This window comes from Echinops telfairi, unplaced genomic scaffold (genome assembly GCF_000313985.2).
Source record: "Echinops telfairi isolate 266 unplaced genomic scaffold, ASM31398v2 ScPeMD7_7419;HRSCAF=8457, whole genome shotgun sequence".
Lineage (NCBI taxonomy): Eukaryota > Metazoa > Chordata > Mammalia > Afrosoricida > Tenrecidae > Echinops > Echinops telfairi.
Window position 1 is genome coordinate 102882 of NW_022111319.1, and position 14794 is coordinate 117675.

Sequence of the window (14794 nt, forward strand, 5' to 3'; positions counted from 1 at the left end):
CATAGGGAGCAGGTATTGTTTATAGAGCACTGGGTTTCCGTTAAGTGTAAAGTTGCACAATTAGTTATCCTTAACTGCTGTCTGAAAGCTGTAAACCTCTAAAAATTTGAATTGGAAAAGTTGTGTGATACAGTTAAAATCACACACAGCTACTGAGGCCACCTATATACAACAGAACACCTTATGGTATTTTGTTCTTTGACCTGAAAATGTGTGGTCATAGTTTCATGGGACATCCTAGTTAATTGCACTAAACTAGAACATGTTTAGTGCTTTTGCACTACCTTCTACTCAGGTGTATAGTGTCCAGGGTCTTAAAAGTTTGCCAGCAGCCATCAAAAAGCACAATTGGTCTCTATTTTCATGGAGCAACAGAACTGGAAACAAAATGAGCAAATGGATGTGTAGCTAATTGTGCCACAGTGTTTTCTTGGCTGTACTATTTATTGAGCAGAACTTCTGAAGAGCTGATTTGAACCTCCAACCTTTTGGATGGTAGTCTAGTGCTGAACCCCTGTACCAAATAACAACCTCTAAACACATAATAACTAATAAAAGAGAATGTAAAGAAGCACTGTAACAAACACATAGAAAACCTTTATTATAGAAAAATAGCACATTGTGGAGTTCTGGGGCATACTCTTCTAAGTCCATACACTTCTGCAGGCAGTTTTCATCTCTGTAACCCTTTCCTGGAAGGAAGGAGTCCTGGAGCTGTAAGTGAATTACTCATTGGGTGAAACTATCAGCTGCTCGGCAGAAAAAAAGGATTTAAAACATGGGAATCCACAGAGGATGATCTACCCTGCCCTATAGGGTTTCTGAGTCGGAATCCACTCGATGGATGGAAGCGAGTCTTTTTAGTTTTAACCCTTCTGTGATGAATTTTAGCCTCCTCTATTTATACCACTTCAAAACTGCAGTTTGAGAATCCTTGAGAGATTCCAATCATGCTCGTTTTACATCTTCTTTGAGTTTGGGGAACAAAAACAAGTCTGAAGAATGTCTTAATCCTGCAGATATAGTTTTGCTTTAGTGAATGAGCATTACTGAAATTTTGACTTGTCTCCAACCCTCATTTTCTTAGTGTTCAGTCACTGCACATGTGAATTCTATGTAGCCAACTCCCCCCTCCAAAAACAAACAAAAAACAGAAAAAAAGCTCTGCTGGTTGGAGCTTTTGTAGTGCACATTTTTTCCACTAGGCAATCATCTAGCAACTTGGTCTCTGAGTTGGTGCATCTAGTGGCATCACCTGGGAAGGTTTTCTGGTCACAGTGAATTTTTTCATAAAAAGTTTCATTCAAATCTCGTTTTTTGTGATTGCTGATTAAGAAAACAGAGCGCTGCTCTGAAATTTTGTTTCCTGCTCAAAAAAAAAATGCTGCAGAAACTGCTGTGATGTTGAACACAGCTTACAAGGACAGCCAGCGCTATGAAAAAAAACTCAAGTGTATGAGTGTTTTTCTCATTTTAAAAAAGGTGAAATGTCGATGGATGAGAAACCTCATTCTAGATGGCCAGCAACGTCCCGAACGAATGAAAATGTTGACAAAATACACGCACTTGTGCTTGAAGACTGCTGATGGGCCATTGAAGAGATGGAGAAGTTATCTAGACTATCTTGGAGCTCGGTTCAGCGAATTTTAACAAAGATTTGGGAATGAGAAGAGTCACTGTGAAATTTGTGCCTTGGGTTTTAGCCCAAGGACAGAGCATGGAGTGGAAACATGCTGTGCTTTAAAAGAACAGTTCCAAAGCGACCCAGACCTTTTTCCCAAGGTTAATATTGGTGATGAGACATGGTGCTATTCTTAAGACCCCCTAAAGCAAACATCAATCAAGCCAGTGGAAGACACCATTGTCATCTCACCCAGATAACGCTTGTCAAGTGAAATCAAAGATCGAAACGATTCTTTTTTATTTAATGTGAGGTCAGACTGTTAATCAGCTTTCTCTTTAGAGGTTCTGAAAAGATTGCTTAACAGTGTATGACAAAAATGGCCAGATTTGTGGCAGACAGGGGACAGGTTGTCGTGACAACACACCTGTTTACACACTATCTCAGTGTACCAGTTTTTGGCAAAAAAAAACCAAAAAAACAGCATGGGTCTCTTGCCCCATATACCTGACCTCGCTGTGACACTTTTTTGTTTCCATGAATGCAGAGGGGTATGAAAGGACAACAATTTGATGACATTGAAGAGATGAAGGAAAAAAAAACAAGGGAGGTACCACATCAGCTATCCAGATGAGTTTGAAAAATGCTTCCAAGAATGGAATGCAGATTTGACAACAGTATTAAGTGTAATGGAGAATATTTGAAGGTTGTTTTGTAAAAGCATTTCAATGCATTGCTTTGAAACAAAATTCCAGTTTTTCTTGGGTACCCCCTCACAGATGTTATAGCAAAGTGTGAAGAAGTCAGATGGATCCTGGGTATTAGAAAGAATAGCCTCTGAGATCTTAAAGGCTTGTCTTAAAACAGCCATCTAAGTGAGGTGGCAGCTTATTTTGCGCACAACAGCTAATGTCATCAAAGGATTACCAATACTTTAAGACTAGAGGAAGGAACCATATTAGAACTTAAATTCTGAGCTCCCAGTTTGGAAATAGCTATGGACAACAGTTCAAGGCCAAAACCTCCATTGAATTCCCTTGATCCATTGACTTAAGGATGTGGAAAGTCTTGTCCTGATAGAATGCATTAGAAAGTGGATTACTGCAAATAGTTTAAAATTTAACAACTTATCATTTGTTTTCCTTTTGACCACTACCTTGTTTCTAGTTTTATTACTTTCCACTATCTTTTGGATTGAGATTTTTATTGTCTATTTGGGGGGCTGGTGTTATGATTTTCTTTATATGAAATTTAGGATAGGAAAATCTATAGATAGCAACTAGATTAATCATTTCTTAGGGTATGACATCAGAAGCCATGGTGCTGTCATAGGTTGCATGTTGGGCTGCTAACCAAGAGATTGTTTGAAATCACCAACCACTCCAAAAGAAAAAGATGAGGCTTCTTCTACCCCTGCAAAGTTAGTCTTAAACACCTGTGAGCAGTTCTAGCGTATCCTACAGGTCACTAGATGGGAAAATTTACTCAATTTCAGTGAGCTTGGTTTGGGGGTTTGAGTTAGCATTACAACAGGGGAGGTTGGGGGGAAATGGTAAGCTAATAATACTGGATAAAAGAACAAAGAAAATGTTCTAAAATTGACTGGGGTGATGAGTGCAAAGTTGTCTTTTATATTTTAAACCATTGTTTTGTATGATAGGTGAATTATATGCTAATGAAACGTTCAAAAATAAAATCAAAACTAGTCTGAAGGGTCATTGAATAGATAGGCTAAATTTCCCAAAGAAATTATCATAGGACAGCCCTTGCTACCCTCAAAGAATGAGCAGACACATTACTGTGATGGAAAAAACAGTACTCAGTGTGACTACTTTCCTGGCGCGTATTCACCAATGTAATTCTCAATTTTTTTAAAACTTCTTCATGATAAGCCCTTGTTATCATTCCATGCCTTTTGAGAAAAATCCATCAAGATTACCCCTCTGTAATCTCCAAAATTAGTCACCAAAAATTTCTCATTGCCTTGAATTAAATTGACCCAATCGTTCCTCAGATGCCAGTGTTTTGAGTGGACCTTTTTTTTAAGGCATCCATACCAAACATTGATAAGTTATTACTGAGAAAATTTGTCTGCAGTCATCCAGTGATTGTAGAGACAAATTTAAACATGCGTTGTTTGGAATAAACCCATGCATATGATCTGCTATCCAAGTAGCAATACTTTTATTAATTACTGTGTAGATCTTTCCACTTTGTTATTAGTTATCAAGAAATACTGTATATACTCGTGTATAAGCTGAGTTTTTTCAGCACATATTTTATGTTTATCTGGTAAAATTAGGTGCCTTCGCTGATATTCAGGTCGCTCATACTCAAGTATATATGGTAATTAATCACCCAATTGAAGTTTTAAATAATGCTAAGAAGGAGTACCCCCCCCAAAAAAAAAAACTGGAATTGTACTGGGTGGAATGGAACTTTCACAGTACACATTTTTCCCTAAAGGCATCTAGCAACACATTCTGAGTTAAGTGCACCCAGTGGCGAGGCCTGGGAAAATTCTCTTTAGTCACAGTGAATTGTTTTGTAAAAGCAGTTTCCCTCGACCTCATTTTTTTGTGATAGCCACTTTAAGAAAAGAATGTGCCGCTGTGAAATTATGTTTCCTGCTCAGGAAAAGTGCTGCAGAAACTGTTGTGAGGTTGAACACAGCTTACAAGAACAGCGCTATGAGAAAAACTCAGTTGTACACGTGGTTTTCTTGTTTTAAAAAAGGGTAAAATGTCAATGATTGACAAACTTCAATCTGGACATCCGTTAACTTCCTGGACGAAAATGTAAACTCGTATTGCACTTGGAGTTCATTCTACCAGGTCAGACTGTTAATCAAGCCTACTACTTAGAGGTTCTGAAAAGACTGCATAACAGTGTGTGGCAATAAACTTGTGGCAGATGGGGAACTGGTTTTGCCAAGAAAATGCACCTGCTCATACAGTGTCCCCACACACCTTACTCACCTGCCCCTTGCTCTGTGCGACTTCCTTTCATTTCTGCGAACAAAGAGGAGCATGAAAGGACAGTGATTTGACATTTCAGAGGTGAAGAACAAAAAAAGAGGGAGGTGCTGTCAGCCATCCAAACAGATGAGTTTGAAAAATGTTTCCAAGAATGGAATCACAGATTTGACTAAGTATTAAGTGTAATGGAGATTACTTTGAAGGTGATAAGGTTGTTTTGTAAGAAAAACTTAAAACACAGCTTTGAAAAATTTCCGGTTTGGGGAGGGCACCCCTTCATATATACCTAAGATGTAGGTTTTCTATGTTACTCAAAAGTAGAGTATTCATATGGAACCTTTAAAGCCAAAATGGCATAAAGACGCAATTAAGAATAATTCATATGGGAAAAATGTTGAGTGTTCTCAGAGGGCCCCCCCACCCCCGCAATAACCCAACTAATCCTATCAAATAACATATAAAAACCTAAAATAGTACTAACATATGGTGCTCATGTACACAGTTCAGAACTACAGCAGTTTACAGCTGAGTGCATTTCCCAGAAAAGTAGCTCGACAGCATCCCTGGCCGCTAGGGCTTCATGCTGCTTCTATTGCTGCTGACCGAAAAAAAACGCTGGATGCTATTTCACTCTGTGCCTTTTTTGTTCATAGAAAATTGCCTCATATTCCTTTCAGTTCGCAAAAATAGGTAGTAATGTAGGTCTTGCATAAACCATAGTGGTATAAAGCAAACCTTCAAAAAGCAGTGGATACTTGCACATGACATTACTTGTTTGTATAAAACAACGTTTATGTCAGTTTTAAGAGATCTTTTACATAGATCTTTGTGTCAGTGTTCAGAAATCTTTCTCAAATATTTGGCTCAGTATTTTTCTCTTTGAATAGATGAAGAAGATCATTTGATATGTTCATTTCTCAGGGTTGTGTGATTAAGGCCAGGCTTTAAGATTTTCTCTATAATAAAAAATCCAAAGTTTTAAAATGTATGCTTAAATCATACATTCTTGACAGGTACTCATTCCATAGTTATCATAAATATTTAAATTCCTAGTTCATGTTTATGTCAACACAAAATTTAAAAACATGACAGACAAATGGATTGGATTACCAAGGAGCAAAATTTAAGTGAAAAGTCTTTTAATAAAGAGTGAACATTACAACACTGCTTTAAATAAACTCATAAAGCCTTGAAGTGCAATAAATGCATTTTATTGTATGCTCATTTCAATGAGAAACATTTAAAATAATAATCCCACGTTAACAGAGACAATCTTATTTTACAGCGTGTACATCATTTACAGCCACATAACACGCAATTCTCATAGATTTTCCAAATTTAAGAATCTGAAGTTAAGAAAGATAAAAAAAATTTATTCTCAAGGAACTGATTCTTGTCTGGTGCAAAAACAGAAGGGTTAACATTATTTGAAACACAAAACCACTATATAGCATAAAATAAAGTTACATTTTAATTATGTTGAATAGCTGAGTATAAACATGAAGCAACTAAAACTTTTAAAATACACATCATATGTATTACATTTATGAACAGGATTTTCATTAAATTGCCCTAAACCAGCTTGTTATATTAAGCGCCATTTTGATTTGCAGCATGCTAACACAAAGCGTTGTTAAAGAGATGCATATTTTAAATTTATACACTGTAAACTGAATGATCATTTCCAAACTCTCTTGGCAGCATAGTGTCTATTAAATACTGCATAAATACTGCCTTGTACTGAAAATGCACGATAATAATATGGTGTATAGATCTCAAAAATCTTTTTTTTCCCAATAGTGGCATAAAATTGCACCTTTAAATATTAGAGAAGACTAGAACAATCAATCCTTATGAAGACTGTTCTAAAAAAATCTTTGAACATTTGAGTAAGAAAACTGAGTTCTCTCAATTTAATATTTATGTCATTAGGAAATATAGTGCTGAATTTGTTTACAACATTACTGTTGCATATATTTCAGAAAGCCACATTTGACTCAAATATATTATCATCATATATGCCATACTGAACATCATGTAAAATTGATATATATCCTATATATAGGTATATATATATAGATATATATTCCTTAGACTTCACAGAATGCTAATGTATTTTAAACATCCTATCCTGTGATAAAATATTAGCAGCTCTGAAATAATTTTTAAATAGCACTGAAATAATCTCACCTTTTCCAGTGGAATTTTTAAAAAATGATACACAAAATTTTTATCAGTTCTGAAATTCAACTTCCAGATAAAATATAAAAGGATCAATGACTAAGTGACTGATGGATAGCTGTATTTTATTTTCCCACCTTCTCTCTAAAATTGCATAAAATTGAGGCTTGCTTGCCACAGCAAAGCATTTCTAAACTCAATATAAATTCTTTTCAGAAACATTTGTCTTTACTTTGATCGGCCAAATAAAGTAGATGTCTTTGTTTTTCCCATCTACAGTTTAACTATGCATATAATGCTATTAAGTAAACATTACGGTTTTTTTCCAACCATTCCATGGTGCTTCTTAAATTTAAGTAATTTTCAAAGGGTTAGGAGGTCCCCTGTCAATACAAAGAATGTAAAGTTATGATTTAATATCAAGTTTTAAAACCAGATGAAACAGTTCATGAGATATTCCTCCCAATTAACATATCGTTGAAATAGTTTTTTCTTCACATTGTTCTTACTGCATAAGAGTCTCCTTGTGGTGTCTCATAATATGCTGATTTTTTTCTGACGGTCTTCGGAATCCCTTCTTGCAGAATTCACATCTGTGTGGATAGTCTTTCGTATGGATTGATATCACATGTCGTTTAAAGCCAGATGCATCTGTAGTGCTATATTCACAATACTCACATTGGTAGATCTTCCTTCCAGTATGGGTCTTCATATGCTTCTTGAGTTCGTTTTGTTGTCTGAACCCTCTCTTGCACCTTTTGCACTTCAATGACTGATCTTTAGTATGGACTGAAAGGATATGACCACTAAGAATAAATGGATCTGATGTTTTAAAGTCACAGTGCCTACATTGATGAATCTTCCTACCCTTATGGATATCACTATGCTTTTTGAGCTCAGATGGACGATGGAAACCTTTATCACAAACCTCACATTTGTGAGGAAAATCCTTCGTATGAACAGATATGATGTGCCGCTTAAGGTCACTTGAGTTGGTGCTCTTATGGTCACAATGAGGACACTGGTGTGTCTTATGTCCTTGAAACAAATCCAGATGATGCTGAAGCTCCCTCTCATCACCAAATGCCTGGGGACAGTGCTCACATTTATAGGGTAAATTGTTGCCATGTTTAGACTTAATGTGAGTTTTCAGATTTGATTGATCTGCGCACCTGAAGACGCAATACTGACATTGATATGGCTTCTCACCCGTATGGGTTCTCATATGCTTCTTTAGTTCAGAAGGATGTCTAAAACCCTTCCCACACTCAACACAAACGTGAGGAAAACTTTTACTATGCGCAGCCAGCAAATGCCTGTTCAACAGTCCTTGCTCTGCAGTTTCATAGTCACAGTACTTGCACTTGTGCATCTTCGGCTCCTTGTCTCTTAATATAAGTGTATTTGAACTTAATGGACTAGCCTCTCTGTATCTTCGGGTGTATTCTGTAAATTCATGGGTTTTGTCAACTTTGTTTATAAGCTTATGGCTTTCTAAATGGTTGTGGAAACTCACTTTCTTGTTAGTTGTAAAGTCACAATCTGTACACTGATATTTTTTTCTCATCAAATGATCAGGATGATTTTTCATATGTCTTTTCAAGAATCCCCTGGATTTAAACTTTTTTGTGCAAATGTGGCAAGGGTATACTGTCAAGGGCTGTCCATCAGGACCTATTATAACAGCTAGATAAAAAAGGAAGTTACAACATTTGGTCAAAGACTATTTTTGAAAGGTTTTATAACAAAGGTACTAAAATTAGCTGACACTGTGTGAGAACTACAAAATCCCTTAAGACAAAAATTTACTTTAAAATCCATTTACAATAAGCTAGCTCCTTAAAAAGTAATAAATGGCACTCGACTATGGGCCTCACCTGCCATAATATTACCACATTCACTCTGAAAAGCAGAAGCAGGTGTCCTTTATTGTTGAACCAACCTGAAAATTATCTTTAACATCTTTTGCGAACAAAAGCATAAACTAAATACCAGTCACATACTTAACAAAATTACCTATATGATACACAAACAGAACGCTTGATAGTACTACACTGCAACTTATATATTTCTTTAGTTACCAAAAAACTATACTTACACATCTCAAACCATTATCATTTTCATAAAGCACAACATGTTACCTGTTTGCCACTGCCTGGTTTCTCCTCGTCTCCTCTTCTTGGCTTTTTGTTTAAGTACTTTATTCGTATTAATGCTATCACAAATTTGAAGGTACTGTGCTACCGTGCTACTTCTGTTTTCTAGTGCTGAGTCAATACTATTTCCTGAAAAAATGGATACATTATTAAATTACATATATTTTTTTTGTTTCAGGTTAGATGAATTACTGAAGTTAGCACACTATCAATTTGCCGTGGCAATACTGTTTCATAGTATACTAATATTCATGTGTGCTTCTCTCTCAATCTCTCTCTCTGTTTGTGTCTTTATCTCACATATACACATTCATGCAACACTGAAGATATTACCTAAATATAACTTTAACATATCCCAGTTTCCCAGTTTATTCACCCAGATGGAATAAGCTGATAAAGTGAGTTACTATAAGAGAAACAAAATCTTCACATCAAACCAAATTCTGACCAATGAGAGCTGATTCAATTAAAGAGTTTTTGAAAATACATACACATAGATTGGTGAGTAAATATCTTAATTTTGGTTATCTATAATGTTTAACAAACAAAACAGACTTCTATATATGGTTTAAAATCGTTTTTAGTGTGTAAAGTATTAGAAAATTACTATAATTAACTTTGGGGGTTAAAATCAATGAGACAGAATATTTACCACAATTAAAGAGGCATCAGTGCATATAGAACAGTTATTAATAAACTTGTAGTTCCTAAAGTTGGGCTTTAGAATTATGCAATTTATTTCAGAAATTGTAGCTATTGTTAGGGTCTGTCAAATCAGCGACCCAATGCACAACCGAACACATCTCAGTTCGGTGCCATCCTCACAATTGTTGCTTTTTGAGCCCATTGCTGCAGCCACTGTGCCAATCTATCTCATAAAGTGTCTTAATCTATTTTGCTACCTTTCTGCCTTATCAACATGCTGTCCCTCCCTTCCCAGTAAATGTTCTTTCCTGGTAACATGTCCAAAGTACTTTAGTTGAAGCCTACCCATCTTGACTTCCAAGGAACACTCTGGATATACTTCTCCCAAGACACGGTACTTTTAATATTCAATATTCTTCACAAATGCATATTCTCCCATCTTCCTTGTTCCCAGTCTAATTTTCACAGGCATATGAGGTGACTGAAAATACCATGGCTTGGGTCAAACACATATTCATCTTCAAAGAAACGTCCTTGTTCTTCAACACTTTAAAGAGGTCCTGAGTATATTTACTCAGATGCATCATCATTTGATCTCTTGACTACTGCTTCTATGAGCATTTGGGTTGTGGATCTAAGATGAAATCCTTGACAAATTCAATCTTTTCCCCACTTATGTTATCTCTTGATCCAATGCAAGAATTTGGTTTTCTTTACAAAGAGTGGTAATCCATATTGAAGATTGGATTTCTTGATCTTCATCAACATGTTCTCCTCACTTTCAACAAGGAAGGTTGTCATCTACATATCGCAGGCTATTGATAAGGACTTTCAACCCTGATGTTGCGTTCTTCTTCATATAGTGCAACTTCTCACAGTATTTTCTCAGCATACAAACCGAATAAATATGGTAAAAGTATATAACTCTGATGCACACCTTTCCTTAAATTATTATTCAGTATTCCCTTGTTCTGTTGGAACTACCGCCTCTTGGTCTATGTACAGGTTCTGCAGTGGGCACAAGGAAGTCTTTTGAAATTCTCCTTCTGCTCAATGCTCTCCACACTGGACTGTTATGATCCACATTGTTGAATGCACTTCCAGCCAATAACACATAGCAAACCTTTTTCTGGTATCCTCGGCTTTCAGCTAAGATCAATCTCATGTGAGAAATGATAGTCCATGTCCCTGTCCTCTTATGAATCCAGCTTAAATTACTAGAAGCCCCCTGTTGATGTATTACTGAAACCATTGTTGAATGATCTTGAGCAAAACTTTACTTGCATGTGATATTAAAGATACTGTTTGATAATTTCCAAATTCTGTTGAGTCGCCTTATTTGGATGGCTACAAATGTGGATCACTTCCAATGGATTCCATATTTGCTGGTATAGATGATATAGTGCCACCAGTGCTTCGTCAACTTGTTGAAATATCTCTATTGGAATTCCATCAACTCTGAAAGCCTTGCTTTTAGCTAATGCCTTTGTTTCTGCTTAGTATCATTGGTTCTTGATCATACGCTACTTCTTGAAATGGTGCAATGTTGTCTGGTTCTTTTTTGGCACAGTGACTCTGTGAAATCCTTCCATCTTCTTTTGACGCTTCCTGTATTGTTCAATATTTTATGCATAGAATCTTTCAATATTGCAACTCTGGGCTTGAATTTTTCATCAGTTCCTTCATCTTCAGATATGCTGAGTATGTTCTTCTTTTGGTCTTCTAACTCCAGGTCTTTGCACATTTTACTATAGTAGTTTACCATGTCTTCCTGAGCTATTCTTTGAAATTTCCGGTTCTGCCTTTATTTCATTTCTTCCATGTGCTTTAGCTATTCTATAATCGAGAGCAAGTTTCAGAGTCTCTTCTGACATCCACTGTGGTCTTTTTCTTTCCTGTCTTTACAATGAGCTTTCGCTATTTTCGTGCATGCTGTTCTTGATGTCATCTAGGTCTTCCGTCATTAGTGCTCGACGAATCAAACAAACTCTTGAGATGTTTTTGATATTCAAGTGTGATCAACTTAAGGTCCTATTTTGCACTTGCTTGAATGACCTTACTGATTGATGAGCAATTAATGGTTGGTTTCAGAGTCAACCTTTGGTCTCATTTTGGCTGCTGATATTAAACTTCTCCACCTTCTCTTTGCACACGTGTTATAAATTTGATTCCTGTGCATTCCATCTAGCAAAGTCCAAGGGCATAGACACTGTTTATGTTGTCACAACATGGTATTTGCAATGAAGTTGTTGCACATAACAAAATTCTGTCATGCGATCTGCAGCCATTTCTATCACCAAGAACATATTTTCCAACTACTGTTCCCTTTCTCTTTGTCTCCAACCTTTGCATTCCAACCATTAATAATGATCAATGCATCATGTTGCATCTTTGATCAATTTCGGATTGAAGATGTTGATAAAATTTTCTATTTGAATAGTTGATGTAAGTGGATTTCCTTATATGTGCGTAATCACAGTCAGTATTGTACTTCAAGGTAGATCTTGAAATGCCCTTTATGATAACGAATGCAACATCATTCCTCCTGAATTTGGTAATCCTGGAATTGTAAACCATATATTGCCTGATTCGTAAAGATCAATATCATCTCACTAATGTCTAGGATACTGATGTTGTTTATTCCATTTCTTTTTTGACAGCTTCTCAGGTTCGTAGATTCGGGGTTCATACATTCCAAGTTCCAATTATTAACTTATGTTTGCAGCTGTTTCTTCCCCTTTTGAATCATGACCTATCAGTGTATGAAGTTCCTAAATACTTTGCTCCCATCCATGCCATGATGGTCGACTCTACTTTTCCAAGGCAGCTTTTGCTCAATCTTATTTTGAGTGCCTTCCGATCAATCTGAATGCGGCCTGGTGGTATAATGATTACCCTTTGGGCTGTGATCCTCATGGTCGGCAGTTCAAAATAACCAGCCGCTTCTCGGGAGAAAGATGGCTTTCTATTCTTGTAAACAGTTACAGTCTCAGAAACCCACAAAGGGGGTGTTACCAGTCAGCATCAACTCAATGGCAGCGAGTTTGGTTGTTTGGAGTTCCGACCTGAGTGGCTCATCTTCCAGCCTATGTTTTGCTGCAACTCATAAAGTTTCCTGCGGCTAATTCCTTAGAAGTGGACAGTATAGTCCATTCTTCAGAAACATAGACCTACAAAAATGTCACTTTATCTTATATGCCGTGATGTATGTCTCTCACTGAATACTTTCCAAAGTTATAAACAGGAAAATCAGAAATCAGTGACAAAATGTCTCTTTGCTTAAGGGAAAAATAAGAACTAGTAACATAGCAGTACACTAGAAGCTTATAAAGCCAAAACAAATTAAGCTAACAGAGATGGGTTTTATATTGTTATATAAATCTGTTAGCTAGTAAAATTAACAACCACAGTTCTACCCAGAGAAAGACTATGAAAATTCATTAATATCTTTAACAAGTTTTTTTTCTGTGAAGTCATTTCTATACATTTTTTCCTGTAGCAATCAATGCTTTATGTACCCCAATGTAAGTTGTTCTATCTGTATATAACAAGGGCTAACAGGAATAGCACCTGGATTAACACACTTTATATCCAATTAAAAATGATTCAATTTCCAAAAGACAAACACCTATGTAACTAGTTAGATATGAGTAGTCAATAGATGTATATACAGACACACTAATTATTCTTCATCAACCAAGCCCTGTAAAACTAGATATTTAATTTAAATTTCACATATAATGCTCTCTTACCTGATGCTTGACAATCTTCATACCGTAGAGAGACTCTTCTTTCATCTCCTAAAAAAAAAAGGCTAATTCAAAAAACTGATATGCTGTTTATTAGCAGATCACATTGTAATCTACAAAATCTTACTTTGACAACCATTCCTTTGATTCAAAAATTTTTGAGTGTTTCCACTCACATAAATGAGATGATTTCATATATTGAAAATAAAGGCTGCTGTCAGCATCCTTGGGAGTGTTAACCATCTAGAACAGTTCCACTTTAAATAAAAACTGGGTACATATTTCTGCAGAGCATCCGCAACATTGGAGATACTCAATAAATGACTGGGGAATGAGTGAACCTTTAAGAGAACCAAGATTAATGAATGCATTTGAACACTATTTTTTTAAAACTAAAGGCTGTGCCTGGAATATATTATCAACTAACTAGGAATGAGATAAACAGAAAGGAAACTGTGTAACTTGAGAATTTACCTTCCATGTGTACTTTATAAAAGGGGACATCTGTGTTTACGTTATTTTTCAAAATCCCAAATTATTATTTTGGCTTTAATATATGAAGATTTTCCAAAAGGGCAAGAATCTATTTTCACAGCCTATTCCTATTTTAGTGTAATAAAACTTTTTATGGCACTACTAATTTTGATTTAAAATAGACTCCACTCAAAAAAATGCAGTGAGATCATTTTAAGTAATATTAGCTATGTGTTAGGAAAATCATGAAAAAATATCTAGAGTTGGATTAGGCTACCAAGAAGCATTTTATTGTATTAGCCAACTCCTGATGGCATTAGCCATCAATTGACAAAGGCTAACGAAATACATGTTAAATATTTATCGGGTGAAAAAATACCAGTGTCCTACCATATGTTGCAGCTCAGACAACAGGGACAACTGTTTTATTAACATCAGAGTCCTCAAATTGTGTCTCAGGGATAGAAGTTTCTTCCTCACCCCCTATAATGACTTCCATGTAAACTTCATCTGATATTTCAGTGCAAACTAAATTTTAGAAATAATTCTCTGTTTATAACCCCAAACATCTGAAATCTTTCAACGGTTAAGATTTCAATGTGGTTAATTTATAAAACATATATTGGATATTTTCTATGTGTAGTGCCACTAGGAAATAATTATTTAAGGAAATTCTTATTCTTCTCCTAGTCCTATGGCTCTTGGTTATATAAAACATGTGTGCTTGAAATGTATTGACTGATTTTATAGTCCTAGTCCATCAAGAATTATTAGTTTATAAAGGGTTGGCATTTTATAAGTTTGTGCACTGAACAGCATTTTGATATTCAGAATTTCCCATGGAAACAATACTAAAAAGTGGTCCAGGCTATTGAACATATTATAGCTGACATCTAATAAAAAGTTTAATACTAGTAATTGAAGAAACTTTAAAAATTAATATAATATATACAGATATATAGTAATCTTGGATACTAATGCTCAAGAACA

At 35.7% G+C, this 14794-nt stretch overlaps 1 protein-coding gene across 5 annotated transcripts in view; it reads right to left on the reverse strand.

The window, feature by feature from the left end:
* Nucleotides 1–5721: 5721 nt before the first annotated feature.
* The window catches only part of ZNF711 (zinc finger protein 711), a 48471-nt gene continuing 39398 nt past the window's right edge, over nucleotides 5722–14794 (reverse strand). For all 5 annotated transcript variants that reach the window (XM_045297367.1, XM_045297369.1, XM_045297366.1 and 2 more), the window contains 3 exons: nucleotides 13334–13381; nucleotides 8922–9065; nucleotides 5722–8466 (listed from right to left, as the gene is read on the reverse strand). In XM_045297367.1, the coding sequence (XP_045153302.1) occupies nucleotides 7286–8466; nucleotides 8922–9065; nucleotides 13334–13381 (1373 nt within the window). In that variant the 3' untranslated portion in view covers nucleotides 5722–7285. The remainder of the gene's footprint in view (nucleotides 8467–8921; nucleotides 9066–13333; nucleotides 13382–14794) is intronic.